Source organism: Cygnus atratus, chromosome 17 (assembly GCF_013377495.2).
Source record: "Cygnus atratus isolate AKBS03 ecotype Queensland, Australia chromosome 17, CAtr_DNAZoo_HiC_assembly, whole genome shotgun sequence".
In the NCBI taxonomy this organism is placed as follows: Eukaryota; Metazoa; Chordata; class Aves; order Anseriformes; family Anatidae; genus Cygnus; species Cygnus atratus.
Genome location: NC_066378.1, coordinates 7,644,669 through 7,662,547, shown reverse-complemented (window position 1 = coordinate 7,662,547; position 17,879 = coordinate 7,644,669). Strand labels below are relative to the sequence as shown.

Here is a 17,879-nt window from a genome sequence, read left to right as displayed (position 1 = left end):
TCGTTGCTGATCGTTGCTTAAACTACATCAAGGACTTTTCAGCTTCTGATGCCACCCTGCCAGTGAGGAGGTTGGGGGTGCGGAAGAAGCTGGGAGGGGACAGAACCAGGACAGGTGACCCAAACTGTCAAAAGGGATGGCTGTCCACAGTACTATGTGATACCATGCTCTCAATTATATGGGGTGGCTGGCCAGAGTATGGGGGGGTGACCGCTGCTCAGGGACAGGCTGGGCATTGGTCAGTGAGTGGTGAGTGACTGCATTGTGCATCGCTTGTTTTGTACATATTACTATCATCATTATTTATCTTCCTTTTCTGTCCCATTAGACTATCTTCATCTCAACTCACAAGCTTTTACTTCTTTTTTCCCAAGTCTCTCCCCAATCCCACTGAGTGCTTAGCTGCCTGCCAGGTTAAACCGCAACACCAGAGGACATTGAGAGCGGCTCCGTTGTTGGAATTCATACACAATCTCTTTATACTTCAGGTGGAGAGCAGGCTAGGCGGAGCTGTTTTGTTTTTTGTTGTAAGGTATTAGCTCCTGTTGATACTGAGGCATACATTTAATCACTTGTCTTGTGTGGATGAACATCTATAGCGCAATGTAAGTAGTAGTTGAGATTAGGCACAGATAAATTCAGTGTGTTGTGTTTTTTCTTTTCCTTCCTAGAACTTGCAAATTTGAGCTGTTGGTATTAATCAGTGATATTTTTTCCCCCTCTTCCAGGCTGGGCAAATGACCCAAGCAGGTGTGTTGGAACATCTCAAACTAGAGAATGTGGCATTGTCTCAGCAGTTGACTGAAACCCAGCACAGATCAATTAAAGAAAAGGAACGTATTGCGGCACAGCTGCAGAATATTGAGGTGAGGTTGTAGGTGGTCTTCATGAATTGTGTTCTGTTTAAGTTGTGTATTTAGTTTTTGCAAGCATAGTATTTGAAAACTCAAGTATTTTCCATCAAAGCAGTATGGAATTCTTATGAATTGGTTAAAATGATGCTTTATAAAAACAGGAAATGTTTCAGAACAAATAAATTTGCATGAAACTACAAACAGCAAGAGGGAGAAAGGCCATATGTTTCCCATTCCAAGGTGATGCCTGCATTTTCAGAGCTGATATTTGTTTTTAATTGAGTTTTAAAAGTGGATGTAAATGTTCTGCTTTGCCTGTTCGTGAACTTTTCCAAGAGAAAACTTACTTGGAAGATAAAGTCAGTAAAATTCTTCTTAAATGTGTGAAATTGCTCAGTACTCAGGTTTATCCTTCCTGTACTTCAGGAAGAAAAGATGAGTAAAATCTATTCAAGTGCAGCACACTCACTTTCAAAGTGTTTAGAACCCATCTCCACTGCTTCTGATAGCAGTTGTGTAAATGACAAGATTTTCTATTTCATGGAGTTGCTACAGTATCCAAGGAATTTATTTTTGTTTCAGAATTTTCTGAGCGGCTTAATTTTAATACTTTAAATATTCGTCTTATTTATACCTTGTTTCGTCCATTTAGAAAGGACATGGTGCTATATAAGGAACTCAGGTTGTCACAAGTATACAAGACACTCAACTTATTCTAAGGTGTCTTAAGTATGTGGGTGAGTGACTTCAGTAAAGATATACAGGTGTGTAAGGCAGACATCAAAATTATATTTGCTTGTTATTTTCTCCTAGAAATGTTCTTTAACTTAACCTTTTATTTTCGTTTTTATTCCCTGACACACACATCCAACAGCCCCTGCCAATTGAAACTGTAGATGTTGACTACTTGCTTTTTCTGCGCAGGCTGACATGTTAGATCAAGAAGCTGCCTTCATGCAGATCCAGGAGGCTAAAACCATGGTGGAAGAAGATTTGCAGAGAAAACTAGAGGAGTTTGAGGATGAGAAAGAACAGCTTCAGAAAATGGCTGATTCTGCAGCAACATTGGAGCAAGAGTTGGATGAGGTAGACTGTTTTTAGGCAAATTACCAAAGGTTGTAAGGGAAATAGTTAATTGGCTGAAAAGGCAGTAGTAAATAAATGCTGAGCTCTAAACTTTTTTTAAACAGTCTGAAAGATTGCTGCAAAAATGAAGTCCATATCAAAGTCACTCTGTCCCAGGTGAAAAGGCCCTCCACATTTTTCTAAATCATCTCTGTAACTGTAAATTTTTTTTTTTGAAATTTCACATTCATTTTGTATCAATTTAATCTTATGAATTTAATCTTAAAACACTTTTTCTCAGGTCAAGCTGACTTTGCATCAGAGAGATTTGCAGCTTGAATCTTTACAGCAAGAACACCTAGATCTAATGAAGCAATTCACTATGACCCAAGAGACGTTGCACACCAAAGAGCAGTCCCTGGATGACCTGCAAACACAGTACGATGAACTGAAGGCCAGATTAGAAGAGTTCCAGAGTGATGCTACTTCTAAAGATGACACGATACAGTATTTGCAAAATGAGAAGATTGTCTTGGAAGTAGCTCTGCAGACAGCAAAAGCAAGCCAAGAGCAGCTTGATAAAGGAACAAAACGCCTTGAAGAAGACACAGAAGTAGCATCAGAAGTGTTGGAACAACTGAGGCAAGAAATGGCAATAAAGTCAAGCCAGGTAAGAAATCGCTGAAAATATCTTATTAAAAATAGCTGCTCCAGGCAAGTATTGCCACAGGTACGTGACATTGCCAGTTACATGATAGATTTGTACATGATTTGATCATGTATATGTGAACTGGTGCCATCTGCTTACCACGTATGTAGATTAATGACACACGCCAAAACCTTACTGGCAGGATAAGGGACGTTTGTTTACTCCCAAGGGTTGAGCTCATTATAAAGTGTGAGTTTCTTTCTGTTGGGTTATCTAAAAGTGCCATTGAGATACCTAGTCAGAAACAGGATCCTCATTAGATTAGGCAATTTGTACAAGCATAGCTAAAAATACTGTCAGTGCTTGAAATAATGTAGAATATGACATGTTTCACATGTAAAACATGTTTGTTTCTTTCCTCTGGCAGGTAGAAAATCTTCAACAGGAAAATGTCAGCCTCAGAAAACAGGTTCAAAAAGTGAAGGAACAGTTCCTGCAGCAGAAGGTAAGCAAAAGCAAGCTATTTCAAAGAAATGAAAACATAATTTATTTTTTACAGTGTAAGTATGTATTTCTGAGGGCTACTGTGAGGAGACTGGAATTCATTTTCTGTATCAAATACAAAGAACTTTGTGACATAATGACATGGTTTCAGTTGAATTTTTACCTGCAGTTAAGAAAAAGTGGATCCATCAATCATTTCAAGCTTTCATTGGTCTTGAGGAAGCTTTCTAGTTGATCATCTATGTAAAGTCTCTCTCTGGCTTGTTATTAGGTTTGCTTTTGCAAAAGCACTTAGAAAAATCTTCAGTTGTCTTCATTTTCCTTCAGCTTTGAAAAATTGTAGTTGCCTGAGGAATTGGATTGAGAATAAAATTGTTTTATCGCAAATTTTATTCTAAATAATTAGTTTTAAAATAGTAATTTAAAATTGATATGTCATTAGTGTTGTAAATATGTATTATGCATAGAGGCACCATTAATTTACCACTTGATTGCTCATTAATGTAATGCCAAAGGTGGTTTTTAGCTTATTTGGTTTAATTTTGAGAAGGCTGCTTAAACTGCAATTAACACCCCCTCCCCTTCTCATGACAAAAGTTCTTAATTATGTGCACGGAATAGTTAATCTTTACAATTATTTTTTTATTTGCATTTAAGTAGTGCAGTTCCATAAAGAATATGAAGAAGAGTATACCGTACTGCTATAAACACTTATTCATATTCACTTAATGAACAAGTTGGCCTTGTTTAGCCTGGAGAAGAGAAGGCTGGGAAGGGATCTTATCAATGTATATGAATATCTTAAGGGAGGGTGTCAAGATGTTGGGGCCGGATTCTTTTCAGTGGTGCCCAAAGATAGGACAAGAATCAATGGGCACAAACTAAAACACAAGAAGCTCTATCTGAATATGAGGAAAAACTTTACTGAGAGTGTGACAGAGCACTGGAACAGGTTGCCCATAGGGGTTGCGGGATCTCCTTTTCTGGAGATACTCAAAACCCACCTGGGCATGATTCTGTGCAAAGTGCTCTAGGTGACCCTGCTTGAGCAGGGAGTATCACCAGATGACCTCTAGAGGTCCCTTCCAACCTCACCCATTCTGTGATTCTGTTACAGATGACATTCGTTTGTATTCTTTGATACCACCTCCCCCCAAAACTAGAATAACATCAGTAAATATTTTAGAAATTTAAGAGTAATTTACAGCAAAGTTGTAACAGAGATGATATGTTGTTCTTGAAACTCTTGTGTGCAAGGTAATGGTGGAAGCTTATCGAAGAGATGCAAGTTCTAAGGACCAGCTGATTAGCGAATTGAAAGCTACAAAGAAACGTCTAGACTCAGAAGTGAAAGAGTTAAAACGAGAGCTACTGAAAATTCAAGTTGAAAAACAATCGCTCGAATCTGAACATTCAAAACTACAGAAGGAAGTATCTCAGGTTCACCAGCAGATGGTGGAAATAGAAAATCATCTTCAGTCAGTGCAGAGAGAACGAGATGATATGGAAACACGCCTACAGGTATGGAAGGTGTCAAGCTTTGGACTTGGAGAGAATATTACATACAGAATATGTTGCTATTTCTGTTGGTTTTGGAAATAAACAGAATGGCTGCAAGTTAAGGTTCTTGGATACCTATTTAATATTGTGTATATATAGTTAAGCATATACCTACCACAATTCTGTTAATGTGACTGCTCATTAACACCTCATGTAAGTCAGTGGGGAGAAGCATGCTACAGTAGGGGTAGAACTGTGGTGTGGAAGCAGTTTGCCTGGTCCCAAAGTGAATGCTGTCTGAGAGCGGAGATCAAAGTAGAACTCTGTGCATACATGTTATGATGGTGGCCACAGAGGAAAGAATTTAAAAGGTAATAAAAAGGAGTCAGGAAGCAGAGAAACTTGAAATAGGTGGTTTTTTCCACATTTTTTTTTTTTTTAGAACTGTAAATAATTTTGAAACTTTATTCTCCTGTAAAGTAACAGAAAACACGTTTTTGTTCTTACCTCGTGTTTTTGGTTTGTTTTTTTTTTTTCCCTCTCCCTATAAAGTCTTTGCAGTTCGATAAGGAACAAATGGCATCTCTTGCTGAGGAAAATCAGGCATTAAAACTAGAAGTAGAACAAATGCAAGAAGAAGCAAAAAAGTAAGTCTGTTCTTTTGGTACAGACAAAAGATCTATTACATTAATCTCTCATATCCACACTCTTAGTAATCAGTCTTTTCCTATTCTGTTTGGGAAATAACATCTATGGCCAAGTGCTGAATGCATACTGCGGGAGTTCCATCTTCTCTGATTCACTCATGCTTTTAAATGATACATATGTTGTATGGCATGGATTGTGTTAACATGTTGTAACATATTTAATGGAGTTAATCCTAATTTTCTTTCAGTAAATTTTAACCTTGAATGGCTAGAATGTTGGCCTTAATGAGAACAAGTTGTTGTGTTTTTTTTTTTTTTTTAACTGGTAACCATAGAAGAAAACCTTTTACCAAGAAACGACGTACCCACTGAAGATCTCAGATTAGATGAGACCTTAGTTAGATTCTTATTCTAAATTCTGTATTATTTATAGAGAGAGTAGTGTATGTTCCTTCATACTGGAATTTTAATAATTCTGACAAAGACCTCTTAATTACCATAACAACTTTCCTAGAATGTGTTCAAAAGTCTTAGTCGCTACCTCACAAGGGGCTAAAATTGTACCTTACCAATCTGATGGCTTTTTCTGAGATGAGTGACTTGGGACAAGGGGAGAGAAGTGTGTGTCATTTACCTTAACTACAGCAAGGCATTTGGCACAGTCTCCTGTAGTATCCTTACAGTTCAGCTGGTGAAACATGGACTAGCGAAGTGGACTATATGCAGATTTTATTTACTTCTTTCTTTTCAATTGAGCCATGCTAAAAATTAATCATTCAATATCACTTTCTGGCAAATTTTGTTTTAACCTTATGTTTTGTTTTTTGCTTTCACTCTAGGGCCATTACTGAGCAGAAACAGAAAATGAAGCGTCTAGGGTCAGATCTGACGAGTGCTCAGAAAGAGATGAAAGCAAAGCATAAAGCCTATGAGAATGCAGTCGGGATTCTTAGTCGACGGCTACAGGAATCCCTCACTGCAAAGGAATCTGCTGAAGCAGAGTTGAGCAAACTAAAAGCACAAATCACTGGTGGTGGAAACAACCAGATTGCTCAAGTATGCGGGTGTCTTTTAACATTGTTGATACAAAGATAGCACTATCACATTACTAAATATGTGTTGAAATATTAGTATACACTGAAGTGATGAAAATACTTGGAATATAAAGTTAGATAAGAACCCTGGCATCAGTGTCCTGAATACTGAGAATTTCCTTAATTATATCTGAGAGAGAGAGTTTGGCAGGCTTTGGATTTTTGTATTTTACTCATGTTCTTTGAGATTATTAATTGCTTGGGATCTGAAAAATTTCCCAAACTCTAACTGCTTTTTTCCTCATAGACAGTTGCCATCTCTTCAGGGTAGCTGTAATTTAATCATATGTTATGACTATAATACGGTTTAATACGAGAATTAATTTACTGGGGGAAAGATGTAAATTCCTATAAGTAGTGGTTGGATGCAAAGGGTTGAAAGCTCTGAGCTAGACCTTTACATTAATCACTAGCAGCTCATTTAATATTTGGTAGAGAAATAAACTTCTTAACAAAACAAAATTGCCTTTGCAGAGATGGATGATAAATGAATCAGGCTTGTGATCCCTTTGTCTTTAGGAAAAGATTCAAGCTCTGGAGACAGAATTGCAAACTGTTAGCAAAAGCAAGTTGATGCTGGAAAAAGAGTTGCAAGAAGTGATTTCACTTACCAGCCAGGAGCTTGAAGAATATAGAGAGAAAGTGCTGGAACTAGAGGATGAGGTGATTACCTGAATTTATTTTATGTGGTAGATGGGAAGGTGGCAGTAAAAAGCACCTAGAGGCGGGGAGAGATTTTTAGTACCATAATTTTATTCCAACAGTGCAGGAAATCGGAATCTGACATAGCAAGCATTGTGTTGCTGACACTATATAATTTTTCTGCTCTGTACTGTCTCTTCATGGTTTTATGAATCACTGTAGTATAGGAGAAAAGAAGATGAGAGAGAAAAGTAGTTCCTGTATTAGATACCAGCTGTGTCTGGCCATTAGATAGTGAATATGCATGAATAGTTATCTTTTGAAACTATTGGGAGTCATGTATGCTCAGTGATTTTTGAGGGCAGGGTGGTGGTGTTCAGTTGTAAAGTTGCACAAAAAAACCCATCAACTACTCTTTATCTCCGTGTGAACCGTACTCATTGATTGTGCTTTCTAGCAAGCATTTTAGTCTTCCATTAGGAAAAAAATGTGAAAATGCACTTGTTTTGAAGTACCCTTTTAAAAAGGGGGGCAGAGAGAGTGAAGGAAAACTGTAAAAGCAAAGAAATTAATTTACATCAGGGTTTTTTTGAGGTATTAATCTGGAGATGTTTGTGTTTACTTTCAACTGTTCTTTGGCTATAGCTTCAGGAATCTAGAGGCTTCAGGAGGAAGATAAAACGTTTAGAAGAAATTAACAAGAAGTTGGCCCTTGAACTGGAACATGAACGAGGAAAACTTACAGGCCTTAGTCAGTCGAACGCCGCTTTGCGGGAGCACAACAATATCCTAGAAACTGCTTTAGCAAAAAGAGAGGCAGATTTGGTGCAACTGAATCTACAGGTATTATGACTTTTTGGTATTATGCCTTAAGAAAGGAAATGGTTAATATTTCTGGTAAGATGTAGAGGTCTTCACTGATATGATGCAATGTTGGTGTGTTTTCTTCAGATGCAGGCCTCCTGTATGTTGCATAACAGTAGTAATGTATGAGAATAAAAACAGATCAGAAATGATATTTTGCACTAAACAGAGCTGTTTCTCTCTTAGGGTGTAAATAAATCATGCTGAAATACTTGCAGTTGTGAAAGTGTGGCTTATTTAAGATTTTTTGGAACATGCAAACTGTGTCACATAGTGATTTGCTGAGGTTAATGTTGATTTTTATGCCAATGGTAATGTATTCTTGTGGTATAAGCAGAAGGGAACATACGCAATTCATTGCCTATAATGTGCTACCGTTTAACCATGGCTACTTTAAGCTTGAATGGTACTCTATAGAAGCAGTTATCAGTGAACAGCAGAGAGAAGCTTTGCAACTGCTACATTGGCTGACGTTTGTATTTACTCTATTGGCATTTCTGGTCTTCCAGTGAGTACACAAAATGTGTATTTGTTCTTGTGATGTGCTACAGGTTCAGGCAGTCCTAAAGCGAAAAGAGGAAGAGGACCAGCAAATGCAACAACTTATTCAAACTTTACAGGCTTCCTTAGAGAAAGAAAAGTCAAAAGTTAAAGACCTTAAGGAACAGGTAATAGGTCATAGTTTTATTTATTTGTTTTAAAAGATGATTTAAATGTAAAGTATTTGAAAACTAGCTTTACAGAAAATTTATGCTTTATAATATACTGCTTCCTGCAGGGTCTCTGACATGATGGCTGATAGTTGAAAGACCAATTGATATCTTTTCTGTTGTGCCCTGTGTTAACCATGTTCGCTGACTACCAAGAAAGTTCCGCTTTGGTTTGCAGTGCATGGAGTGCATCCTAAAGTGATGCTACTTCATCAAAAATTTGCACTAAAAAAGCAGTTTAGCAGACGTGATTTTTCATTATGTAATTATTAACCACTATTAGCATTAATAAGGCTGACAACACTATAACAGTATTTTTCTAAACAAAAATAATTATAAACAGCAAATTAACGCTGCTGCACAATTTTCTTCTTGATTTGTTCTGTACCCTTTTAGCCTAGTTCTTTTTTGATTCTCGTACAGTGATGAAGAAAAATTGTATCGTTTTTCTTGCAGGTAGCAGCAGCCAAAGCAGATGCAGCACACAATCGCCGTCATTACAAAGCTGCTTTCCTTGAGCTCAATGAAATCAAGAAAGAGCTACAAGCCAAAGAACTCCTTGTCCAAGCCCTTCAGGCTGAAGTGGACAAACTGCAGTAAGTACGCTGTAATAAATGCCCAAGTTCTTGAAGTACAGTAAACAAAATAAATCCTCTGAAAAACACATATGTTAATGAATTTTTAGTTTTGCCATTCTGAAGTGGATTATGTTGAAATGCATTCCAGCTGAGCCTGATCGTAAAATACATGTTTGAATGCTAGGCGAATATTTACATGTTCATGTCTCTTAGTAATTCAATTAGACCCAAAGTAGGCTGTATATAGGCTTCACCACCCTTTTTTTTTCAGTTTCGACATGGATTTTTGCTATTTCTCCTTACTAGTAAGGGTTAACACTTTACCCACATATTATCCTGTTATTCTCCCCTCTTATGTCCCTAAAGAATTATGTAGAGGATGAATTTGAGCATTGGATATATCTCACAATATAGTGAAATGCAATTTGTTTTGTTGTATAGAACCTATTTTCTTACATTGTAAGAAATTATCAGACCTACATGAGAATGGATATAAGACTAACTCTAATTCTCCTAAAACAAAAGCACAATTACTGACAGGCTTTTTGTTTTGTTCACTGTATAATCTGTTGTTTGTAATGGGAATGTTACCAGTGCTCAAAGAATGTGGTTTTTGCAGCATTTAATATATTTACGCATCTGTCTCTTGTGACTTAACTCTTGCAGCAAATGTGTTGGCAAGCCTTCAAAGGTATAACCAGGTGTCATGGGCTGCCATATAATTAACAATTATATATTAACGTAGTGAAGTACTTGTTTTAAAGGACAGATTGTGTAAGTACTGTATCTGTTTCTGTTAATATTGCTGTGTAGGGCAGAGGATGAGAAACATTCCCAGGAAGTATCACAATTTCAGCAAGAGCTGGCAGAAGCCAGATCTCAGCTCCAACTTCTGCAGAAAAAGCTGGATGACAAGCTTAGTGAACAGCCTGTAGTAAGCCAAGAGGTAAAACCTGCACATTTACTGTGTTTATCCTTACTTAGGATGTGTTGTATGATTTCATTTGTGTTTCATTCAGGAATTTTTAACAAAGTTTATTTTAGGAAGTTTTCTTAAAAATAGGAAAGGTTCATGAGACACAGATAATATATTTTTGTGATTGATTTCCTGTATAGAGAATTCTAAAGATACTTTTTTGTTGTTGTTAGGTGGAAGACCTCAAGTGGGAAGTAGAACAAAAAGAAAGAGAAATAGAAACACTTAAGCAGCAGTTGGATATGAGTGAACAGCGCAGCCATAAGGAATTAGAAGGGATGCAAGTTGTCCTACAGGTATTTAATCTAGCAGGTGGAGATTCTGATGGATACCTGGTATTGGTGTAGGGGGATAATTAAAACAGTATTTTATAGTTCAAACACATTTAAAAGCATTTACACTGATTTTTTAATATACATTTTTATTCAAAAAAAAAATAATAATTCATGATGTGTTTTGCAGTCTTTACTTTTTCTTGATATCACTGGGCTGTTAGTTTCTTATTTCATTGACCTTACACCGTAAAAATAGGTTACTGACTTTTAATCTTATTTCTGGTTTTCTGTCAGGGTGAATTTGTTTCACATAGCGCTATCATTTTTTTTATTCTTTTTCTAGTTTCCTCTGGAATCTGGAAAAGGTGATGAAAGCCTTAGTTCTGGATTTTTTGTATTGCTTTCTTTTATCAGATCAATTCCCTTATTTTCCTATCTAGAATATCAAGACTGAGTTAGAAATGGTGAGAGAAGATCTGTCAGTGACTCAGAAGGATAAGTTTATGCTGCAGGCTAAAGTGAGTGAACTGAAGAACAGCATGAAGTCACTGCTGCAGCAAAACCAGCAACTGAAGTTGGATCTGAAGCACAGCAAGATGAAGAAGGTATTGGAGTAGGAAGAACATGTAGTAGTGTAATTGGATTACAGTACTGGAAAATACTCTGCTGCAAGGAAACTTTGGTGAAAACTCTTAACTGAAATGCCTACCTGTGGTACAGAGTTACTGATGTTCTTATATTTAAATAATAAATATTTAATATTTTTTTATTAATAATAATACAATAATTTTATATTTTAAATAATTTTAATAATAATATTAAAAACAATAATAATAATAGTAATTAATATTGATAAATATTTTGCAGGCAAAAGTAACTTTACTGGTCTTGACTTCTAATCTTTTTCATTAGAAAACTTTGTGTCTACCATATTATCTTGCACTTACATTTTAACTTATTTATAATAAAGTAAAAAAAGAAGTGCTTAAATTAAATAATGAATCATGGCCAAATATTTAGTCAGTACTTTCATGTGTCTGTCTTCTCTATTCTGGTCCTATCTAGTTTTTCATCCTTCTGCAATTTCAAAAGGTGACTATTAACAGCTTCTTTGATTATTTTTTTTCCTATTTGCTAATCACATACAGAAAATGCAGTAATAGTAGATCTCTTGCTCCTTCCTTCTCTGAAGTAATTCTCTCAGTTAAGAGAACTTCATATGGAACTCATCTGTATCATTCTTCTAGACATCAATCTAGATATTTCATCCTGCAGGTTCTAGAATTTCCAGAAGGACTTATTTGATTATACTAAACTTCTTTGTGTTTTTTTTTCTGAATTTTTCTCTTAACTATACTGATAGCCCGTTATTAAAATTTGTTGTGAAGATCCAGGTTTAAATCTTTAATGTTTTATTTCTTTTGTAGGGTGATTTCTTGAGTAGTCCTTCTGTATGCTCTGTTTACCTATAAGCATGACTAGAAGCTGATGTTAGGTTAGGAACTTTTGCTTGTGACCCATGAGACTTAACTGTATTGTAGAGCAGGTATCAGAACTACATTCATGTTATGTACCAATAGTGCGATGTGAGACTTCGTGTGATAGAAGTGAGATGGATGGAATAACCTGATTTTATTTATGGCTCTTTTTTTCCTTTTTTTTTTCCTTAACCAGAGGAAAGGAGAGAATAACTCTTCAAATCCTGTGACTCCAGTCAAGATTCCTGATTGTCCGGTCCCTGCTGCCTTGCTGGAAGAATTGTTGAAACCATCAACAGCTGTGAGCAAGGAGCCTTTAAAAAATCTGAACAGCTGTCTCCAGCAACTGAAGTATGGCCTGTTATTTAAAACCATATTAAATAATTTTTTTTAATGTTTCCAGGAAGCCATCTGCCAGCCTAAGAAAAACAAGGATTTGTGAAATGAATTATTTTCCTCTTATGGTGCTATATTTAGTACACTAGGATGTTCTGTCATCCTAAGTGTTTGCTTAAATGGCAGTGAAATAACGAAAGAAGCCTTTACAATATGCTAGGCAAAATGTCCATCCTAGATTGACTTTTAGTATGCAAATAAATATACTGCAAAACAAACCAGAAACAGCTATTTTTAGTTGTTGCCAGTGGAGAAGCTGGTGTTTCTCTCTTCATAGCACCAGCAGGGTTGCTTGTGATAGGGGCCCAGGCAATGTATTAATAAATCTATATAGAGAAATTTTATTCTGCCAAGAATTTATTTTCATGTCTTCCCTCACAAGGATACACACACAATTCTGAGCTTGAAAGCTCCAACTTCAGGAAGATGGGGATTTGGTGTTAATGTGGAGAACTGAGCTGCAAATACCACCTTTGTTGATGTTTTAGGAGACGGGATCATGGAACATCATCACAGGCTATTACCAGACTAATCTTTTTACTAAATTGGTGTCTGAATACAAGTCATAATGTGTTTATCTAGTTTATTTTTCTCTGGTGCTTTCCTTGCCTCTTTGTCTCATGTTGCCTTTATACCAGCAATAGCACCATGTTCATCAGGTTGCAGTCACTTAGTGCCTGTGCTGAGGAAATGATGCTGCATCATGCCTGGCCGCAAGTATGTGCAGTAAAGGAGATGCTGCAGTGTTGGCACTTATTTTTGGATTAAGCATGTTGTATTTGTTTTGCTCGTAAGTTAAAGATAGTTTCTAAGGTTCCTTTAGACTTCTTTCTCAGCTATAGCTTAGATAATCTTGGAGTACTTATCAAGAATCAGAAAAGTAATTGTGATCTTGCATTTAACGTGTAGCTTTCTGCCTGATAATATTTGTTCTTTTTTTTGTTCCCAAAACTTTAAAAGGCAAGAAATGGACAGTCTTCAGCGTCAGATGGAGGAACACACCATTACAGTACATGAATCAATGTCTTCATGGACTCAGATTGAGGGGCAGCTAATGGACCTTACTTCCACCAGTCCTGCAACTGCATCAGACCAGCGGGAGGTTCCTACTGTAGATGAAAAGAAGCAGAATTGCGATGTTAGTGACAGGGACGTTTTGACACTATAACCTTCTCTGCAGTTGTCTTTCTTCCTATTGCTTTAAGTGTGTAAACAAATCTTTATCAAAATTATTTATTTATTTCATTTTAAAAATGGTGTTCAGAATATTGCTTTTGCCTGTAGAAGCAAAGGGCATGGTTTTGAGAAACTGGCATAATAATAGTGCCGAATGTGCTATTCCAAGGATTTGTTTGAAACCTTACCATAATAATTCTACCATGTTTGGGACTGCTAAGTGGTAAATCTGACTCATTTGGCTTTAGTGAGAGATTAAGAAGGTTCAAAATGAGGCCAAGAAGAGCATCTGCTTCCAGGTCTGCAGACATCTGTAATCTGTAATTTTGTTTAATCTGGGTAAGTTTGTTAATAGATGACTGTTAATTATGTATCATCTGTTTTTTGTTCTGTTTATTTTTTTCTTTAGGTTTGGGGTCGGGGTGTTGATTTTTCACCCTCACAGTTTTTCCCCTTTCTTGGACAGTATCCAAATTGCAGGAAAAATAAAGTCCTGCTCCTGTTCAGTTATTAGCAGTGGTTGAGAAATGGATACTCCTAGTAGAGCATCCTTCTTCCTCCCACCTACAATGTCTTATTTTTTACATTCAAATTACAGATGTCTGCATTTAGGGGAAGAAAAAAGATTTGAAGCCATTTGTAGTTACAAAGATGACCTTTGATCTATGGCAAAAGAAACAGACTGCAAAGATGACAGAACTTTGGCAGATTTGCCTGGGATGTTTTCTGAAGTGTCACAGTTTTTCTCTTACAGTTGCAGGCCAGTAGGGAGCTTTGCTTCACTGCACAAACACTTCTTGCACCTTTTTAGTTTGACTTTTGAAGTAGACATCCTTGATTAAAGGTATGCTTGTAATATATATACATATATATATATATAAAAGAAAAATCATAATTTTCTGACTTTGACTATCTGTTTTAATATTCTTATATACTGTAAGTTAAGGCTGACATGAGGGGTTTTGGTTTTGTTTTGTTTGTTTGTTACTGCCATAGTTTTAATGTTACATTTAAGTTTGCTGGTTTTTGACATACTGTACAAATGGCTTAGGGAAATTAGCCCCCCAAAGCCAGAGCTTTTAGAAATGTAATTATTTTACTGTAAAAGACAAAATTATAATGCCTATACAATTATTATTTTGATTATCTTCTTCCACACACTGTCCCAACTTCCTGCATACTCTATAACAAGGTGTCTGTTGTGAATGTAAACAGTGGAACTATGGCAGCACCTCTGTAGAGGTGCCTTGGCTAGATTATTATTAAAGCAGCCCACCTTAGATTCCTTCTTCTTTGGTCCCGTCGGTCCATGTGGCGTAGAGTGCAGTGATAAGCCCCTCTTCTCATTCAAAGATCAGTGCAGGGATGCTGCTTCATCTAATGTACTAAAGCACAAATCAAAATATACATGACGTTATTTGGAAGAATCAATGGCAACTCAAGTACCAACATGTTTTTGTTTTTAAAACATATAGAAAACACATCGATTATATTCACTACAGATTGGCATTAGAAAATATAATAAGACGACTAAATAGCTTTTTTTTTAAAAAAAAAAAGCATTTCCAATTATTTTTTTCATAATTAGCTATAACAGCATTCAGAAAAGTCACCTTGTCTCTAATTTCTATTTGTCTTGTTTACGTACTTTTCTAAAGAAGCAGTTGCTTCTTTGAGGAGGCTCATTTTGGATGGGTTCGTATGTTTCTGTGGGAAATGACTGCAGTTTGCTTAACAATAAGGCAAAACCCAAACAAGTGGGGAGAAGTGATGTTTATTCAGAGTCTTAGTTCTCGTAATTACCAACTCAAGATCCCATCCAGTTGAACACTTCGCACTTAGTGTTCCAGAGTGACATTGTGCCCCTCAGTTCCTTGGAATTTAACTTCTATTTTATGGGGTCAGAGTCAAGTGATGCTAAAAGTCAAGGTTTTCAATTTGATGAAGGGAGAAATGCATTAGTGTGACATTAGGTGTCCAATGTATAGAACTACTGATCAATTTAAAGAAAAGTCAAAAGCTTTACTAGCTTAGACATGTTAATGTCTGCGTACTACTGCAGTCTACTTTGCAGAGTTAATGGTACTGATTATCTTGCTGCTGTCATGTTCTCAAAGTTGCCTGTATATTAAGCTCTAAGAGGGGAAAAATATGCAGTGTTGTTAAATAACAAAATTAAAACTACATAGTAAATAATATATTCAGTACAAAAAAGGTTACCAAATGTTCAGGATTTTAAATAAAATAACACTTGTGCAGGGTTAATGTTGGTGTTCATTTTGGTGAATACATTGCCTGTAGTTAATCCATTATGTTTTAAGCGCATAAGTTTGGCAACAGTTGTAATAGATAGAGCTTTTATCTGGTATCGAAGAAGACAGAATTGTAAGAAACCTTCATAGGTCTTAAGAACATCTGCTCTCCTTTCTGTATCACTGATAAGAGTGCATTCAGTTTTCAGTGCAGTGCAGCGCTTTCTCACTAGCTCCCTGAGAGACATCTGAGTTTATATAATCAAGTAGCCTCAGATGCGTATTTTTCCTTTTAAAGATGAAGGAGCTATTGTGAAGTTCTACGATTAGATTTCTGCATTGATCCACCAGTTTCTCTCTCTGGAAATTCCTGGACACTAGTTACTTTCATTTTATGTCCCCCGCGTGGTTTTCTATAAACACAAGCGGTATGCCATTTATTTAAATGAAGCACAGATGACAAGACTTCCAGTTCTAAGTCTGGTGAGGTACTGAGCCACTGATGTTACAGAAGTCACTGAGAAGCCTTATAGAAAGAGCACTCAGCATGTGACAAAAGCAAACCCTCTTCTTTGAAGCTCATCAGCTATGTATCTTAATTATCCAGGGAAACAGTTGCTGTTGCATTAAAAAGTCTCACCCTGCGGCTGAGCACGCTCTCTATTCAAAGCTTCAGGTCTCTTACTGTCTAGGCAGTAAACAAACTAGTTATGAGAATGAAACCTGAGTTCCCTCTGCATATCTCAGCGCTACCAAATAGATCAGAGGAGTATCAGTGCCTCATTAATATCGATGTGTATTTAGAAATTTAAGAATAATTTTCCAAAGTTTTTTTCATTTTTTGAAGTAATGTGCAATTTTTTTCCACAACGGACTGTGTTTTCCATGTCTGTTGTTCAGTCGTTGCTACCCACTGAACAAGTCTTGTTGATGAAGCAGAAATGTTGTTGTAAAATTAGAATGTTTCCCAAATACTGAAAGTTGTTAAAGGCCGCAGCATAGCTTTTTCAAATGGGTTGGGTTTTTGAGGACTCTGGAATAATTGTCCATTAAACAACAACAACAAAAGCCCTACAATGGAAAAAATGTTATTTACTGAGTCTATGCTGTTGCTGAACATTGTATAATGTTCCATTCTATCGTCTTCCACTTCTCTTGGAAATATTTGTGCACTGTATAGGGATCAGCTGAGCCCCTGATCCACTCATGCTGTGGGAGGATCTGATCCCAAACTGTTCAGGCAATATGCTAGCCGAGATCTATGAGAATTTCACACATTTAAAGAGTAGAGTAATACCTAGAATGGAAGTTCTAGTGCTCATATTTTCATGGATTACTTGTACCTCCATAGGGGAGTGAAATGCAGTGGCACAGAAGTTTTAATGCTAGTTATGACAATGTTAAAGGTGCACTGGGGACAGATAGTATCAATACAAAATTAACTTAAAGCTGACAAAGTCACTACTGGTGATGCAAAAGCTTGTGATGTATGTTCTAATAACTTTGCCAGGGAAGTATGAGTAGTATGCATGTGACTTGATGTGACCAGAGCCTTTAAATATTTTCATATGAAAGTAATTACAGTCCAAAGTAATTACTAATGCTCCTAAGCTGTCAGTCTGATCACACTTGTCTCCTATTGTTGCATAACACTTCAGTCTTGGAGAGTAGAGCAGCTTAATTTCTAATACAGATGCACGGATTTCTGGAGCAGATAAAGATGTTCTCAGTATTGTAAAAGAAATAGTTATGTTTTATACATGACATTTAATAATTTAATATCTACTTAGGCTGTATTTGTAAAGATGGAAGTTAATCATTTCATGTTCTTGAGTGGATGAGCCAGGGGACAGAGGAGTTACGCTATGTACCATTAATATTTATGATCATACAAAGCATGTTGATTATAAAAATAATGTGCATAGGAATTCCTTTAAAAGTTTTGTGCAATAAACTATTTTTGGTAAAGGGCTCCATGTTGTTTTTACTTGTAAGGAGAAATCGATATAATCTTCTCTTTATTGTTGGACTTTATGTTTTGAGACATATGCTGCCCAGCCACTTAAAAAAACGTGTTATTTTGAAAGCCTATTGTCTTGTTTTTTTTCCTTTTCTTGTAGTGCAATGCCTGTGTAGTCTCACCATATCCATCAAATACTTACCTTACACATAATGACTAGTTTAAATCTGTTAACTGCTTTTTCTTCTCATGTACTAAG

The 17,879-nt window shown here is 36.4% G+C and overlaps 1 protein-coding gene across 7 annotated transcripts in view; it reads left to right on the top strand.

Annotated features, from left to right (window-relative positions):
- The window catches only part of GOLGA3 (golgin A3), a 29,162-nt gene extending 11,531 nt beyond the window's left edge, over positions 1-17,631 (top strand). For all 7 annotated transcript variants that reach the window (XM_035556977.2, XM_035556971.2, XM_035556976.2 and 4 more), the window contains 16 exons: positions 729-866; positions 1,779-1,940; positions 2,221-2,589; positions 2,996-3,073; positions 4,330-4,593; positions 5,125-5,219; positions 6,059-6,275; positions 6,833-6,976; positions 7,601-7,798; positions 8,371-8,487; positions 8,986-9,125; positions 9,921-10,053; positions 10,257-10,379; positions 10,799-10,963; positions 12,033-12,187; positions 13,193-17,631. In XM_035556977.2, coding sequence (XP_035412870.1) covers positions 729-866; positions 1,779-1,940; positions 2,221-2,589; positions 2,996-3,073; positions 4,330-4,593; positions 5,125-5,219; positions 6,059-6,275; positions 6,833-6,976; positions 7,601-7,798; positions 8,371-8,487; positions 8,986-9,125; positions 9,921-10,053; positions 10,257-10,379; positions 10,799-10,963; positions 12,033-12,187; positions 13,193-13,400 — 2,706 coding nt within the window. In that variant the 3' untranslated portion in view covers positions 13,401-17,631. The remainder of the gene's footprint in view (positions 1-728; positions 867-1,778; positions 1,941-2,220; positions 2,590-2,995; positions 3,074-4,329; positions 4,594-5,124; positions 5,220-6,058; positions 6,276-6,832; positions 6,977-7,600; positions 7,799-8,370; positions 8,488-8,985; positions 9,126-9,920; positions 10,054-10,256; positions 10,380-10,798; positions 10,964-12,032; positions 12,188-13,192) is intronic.
- Positions 17,632-17,879: the final 248 nt, after the last annotated feature.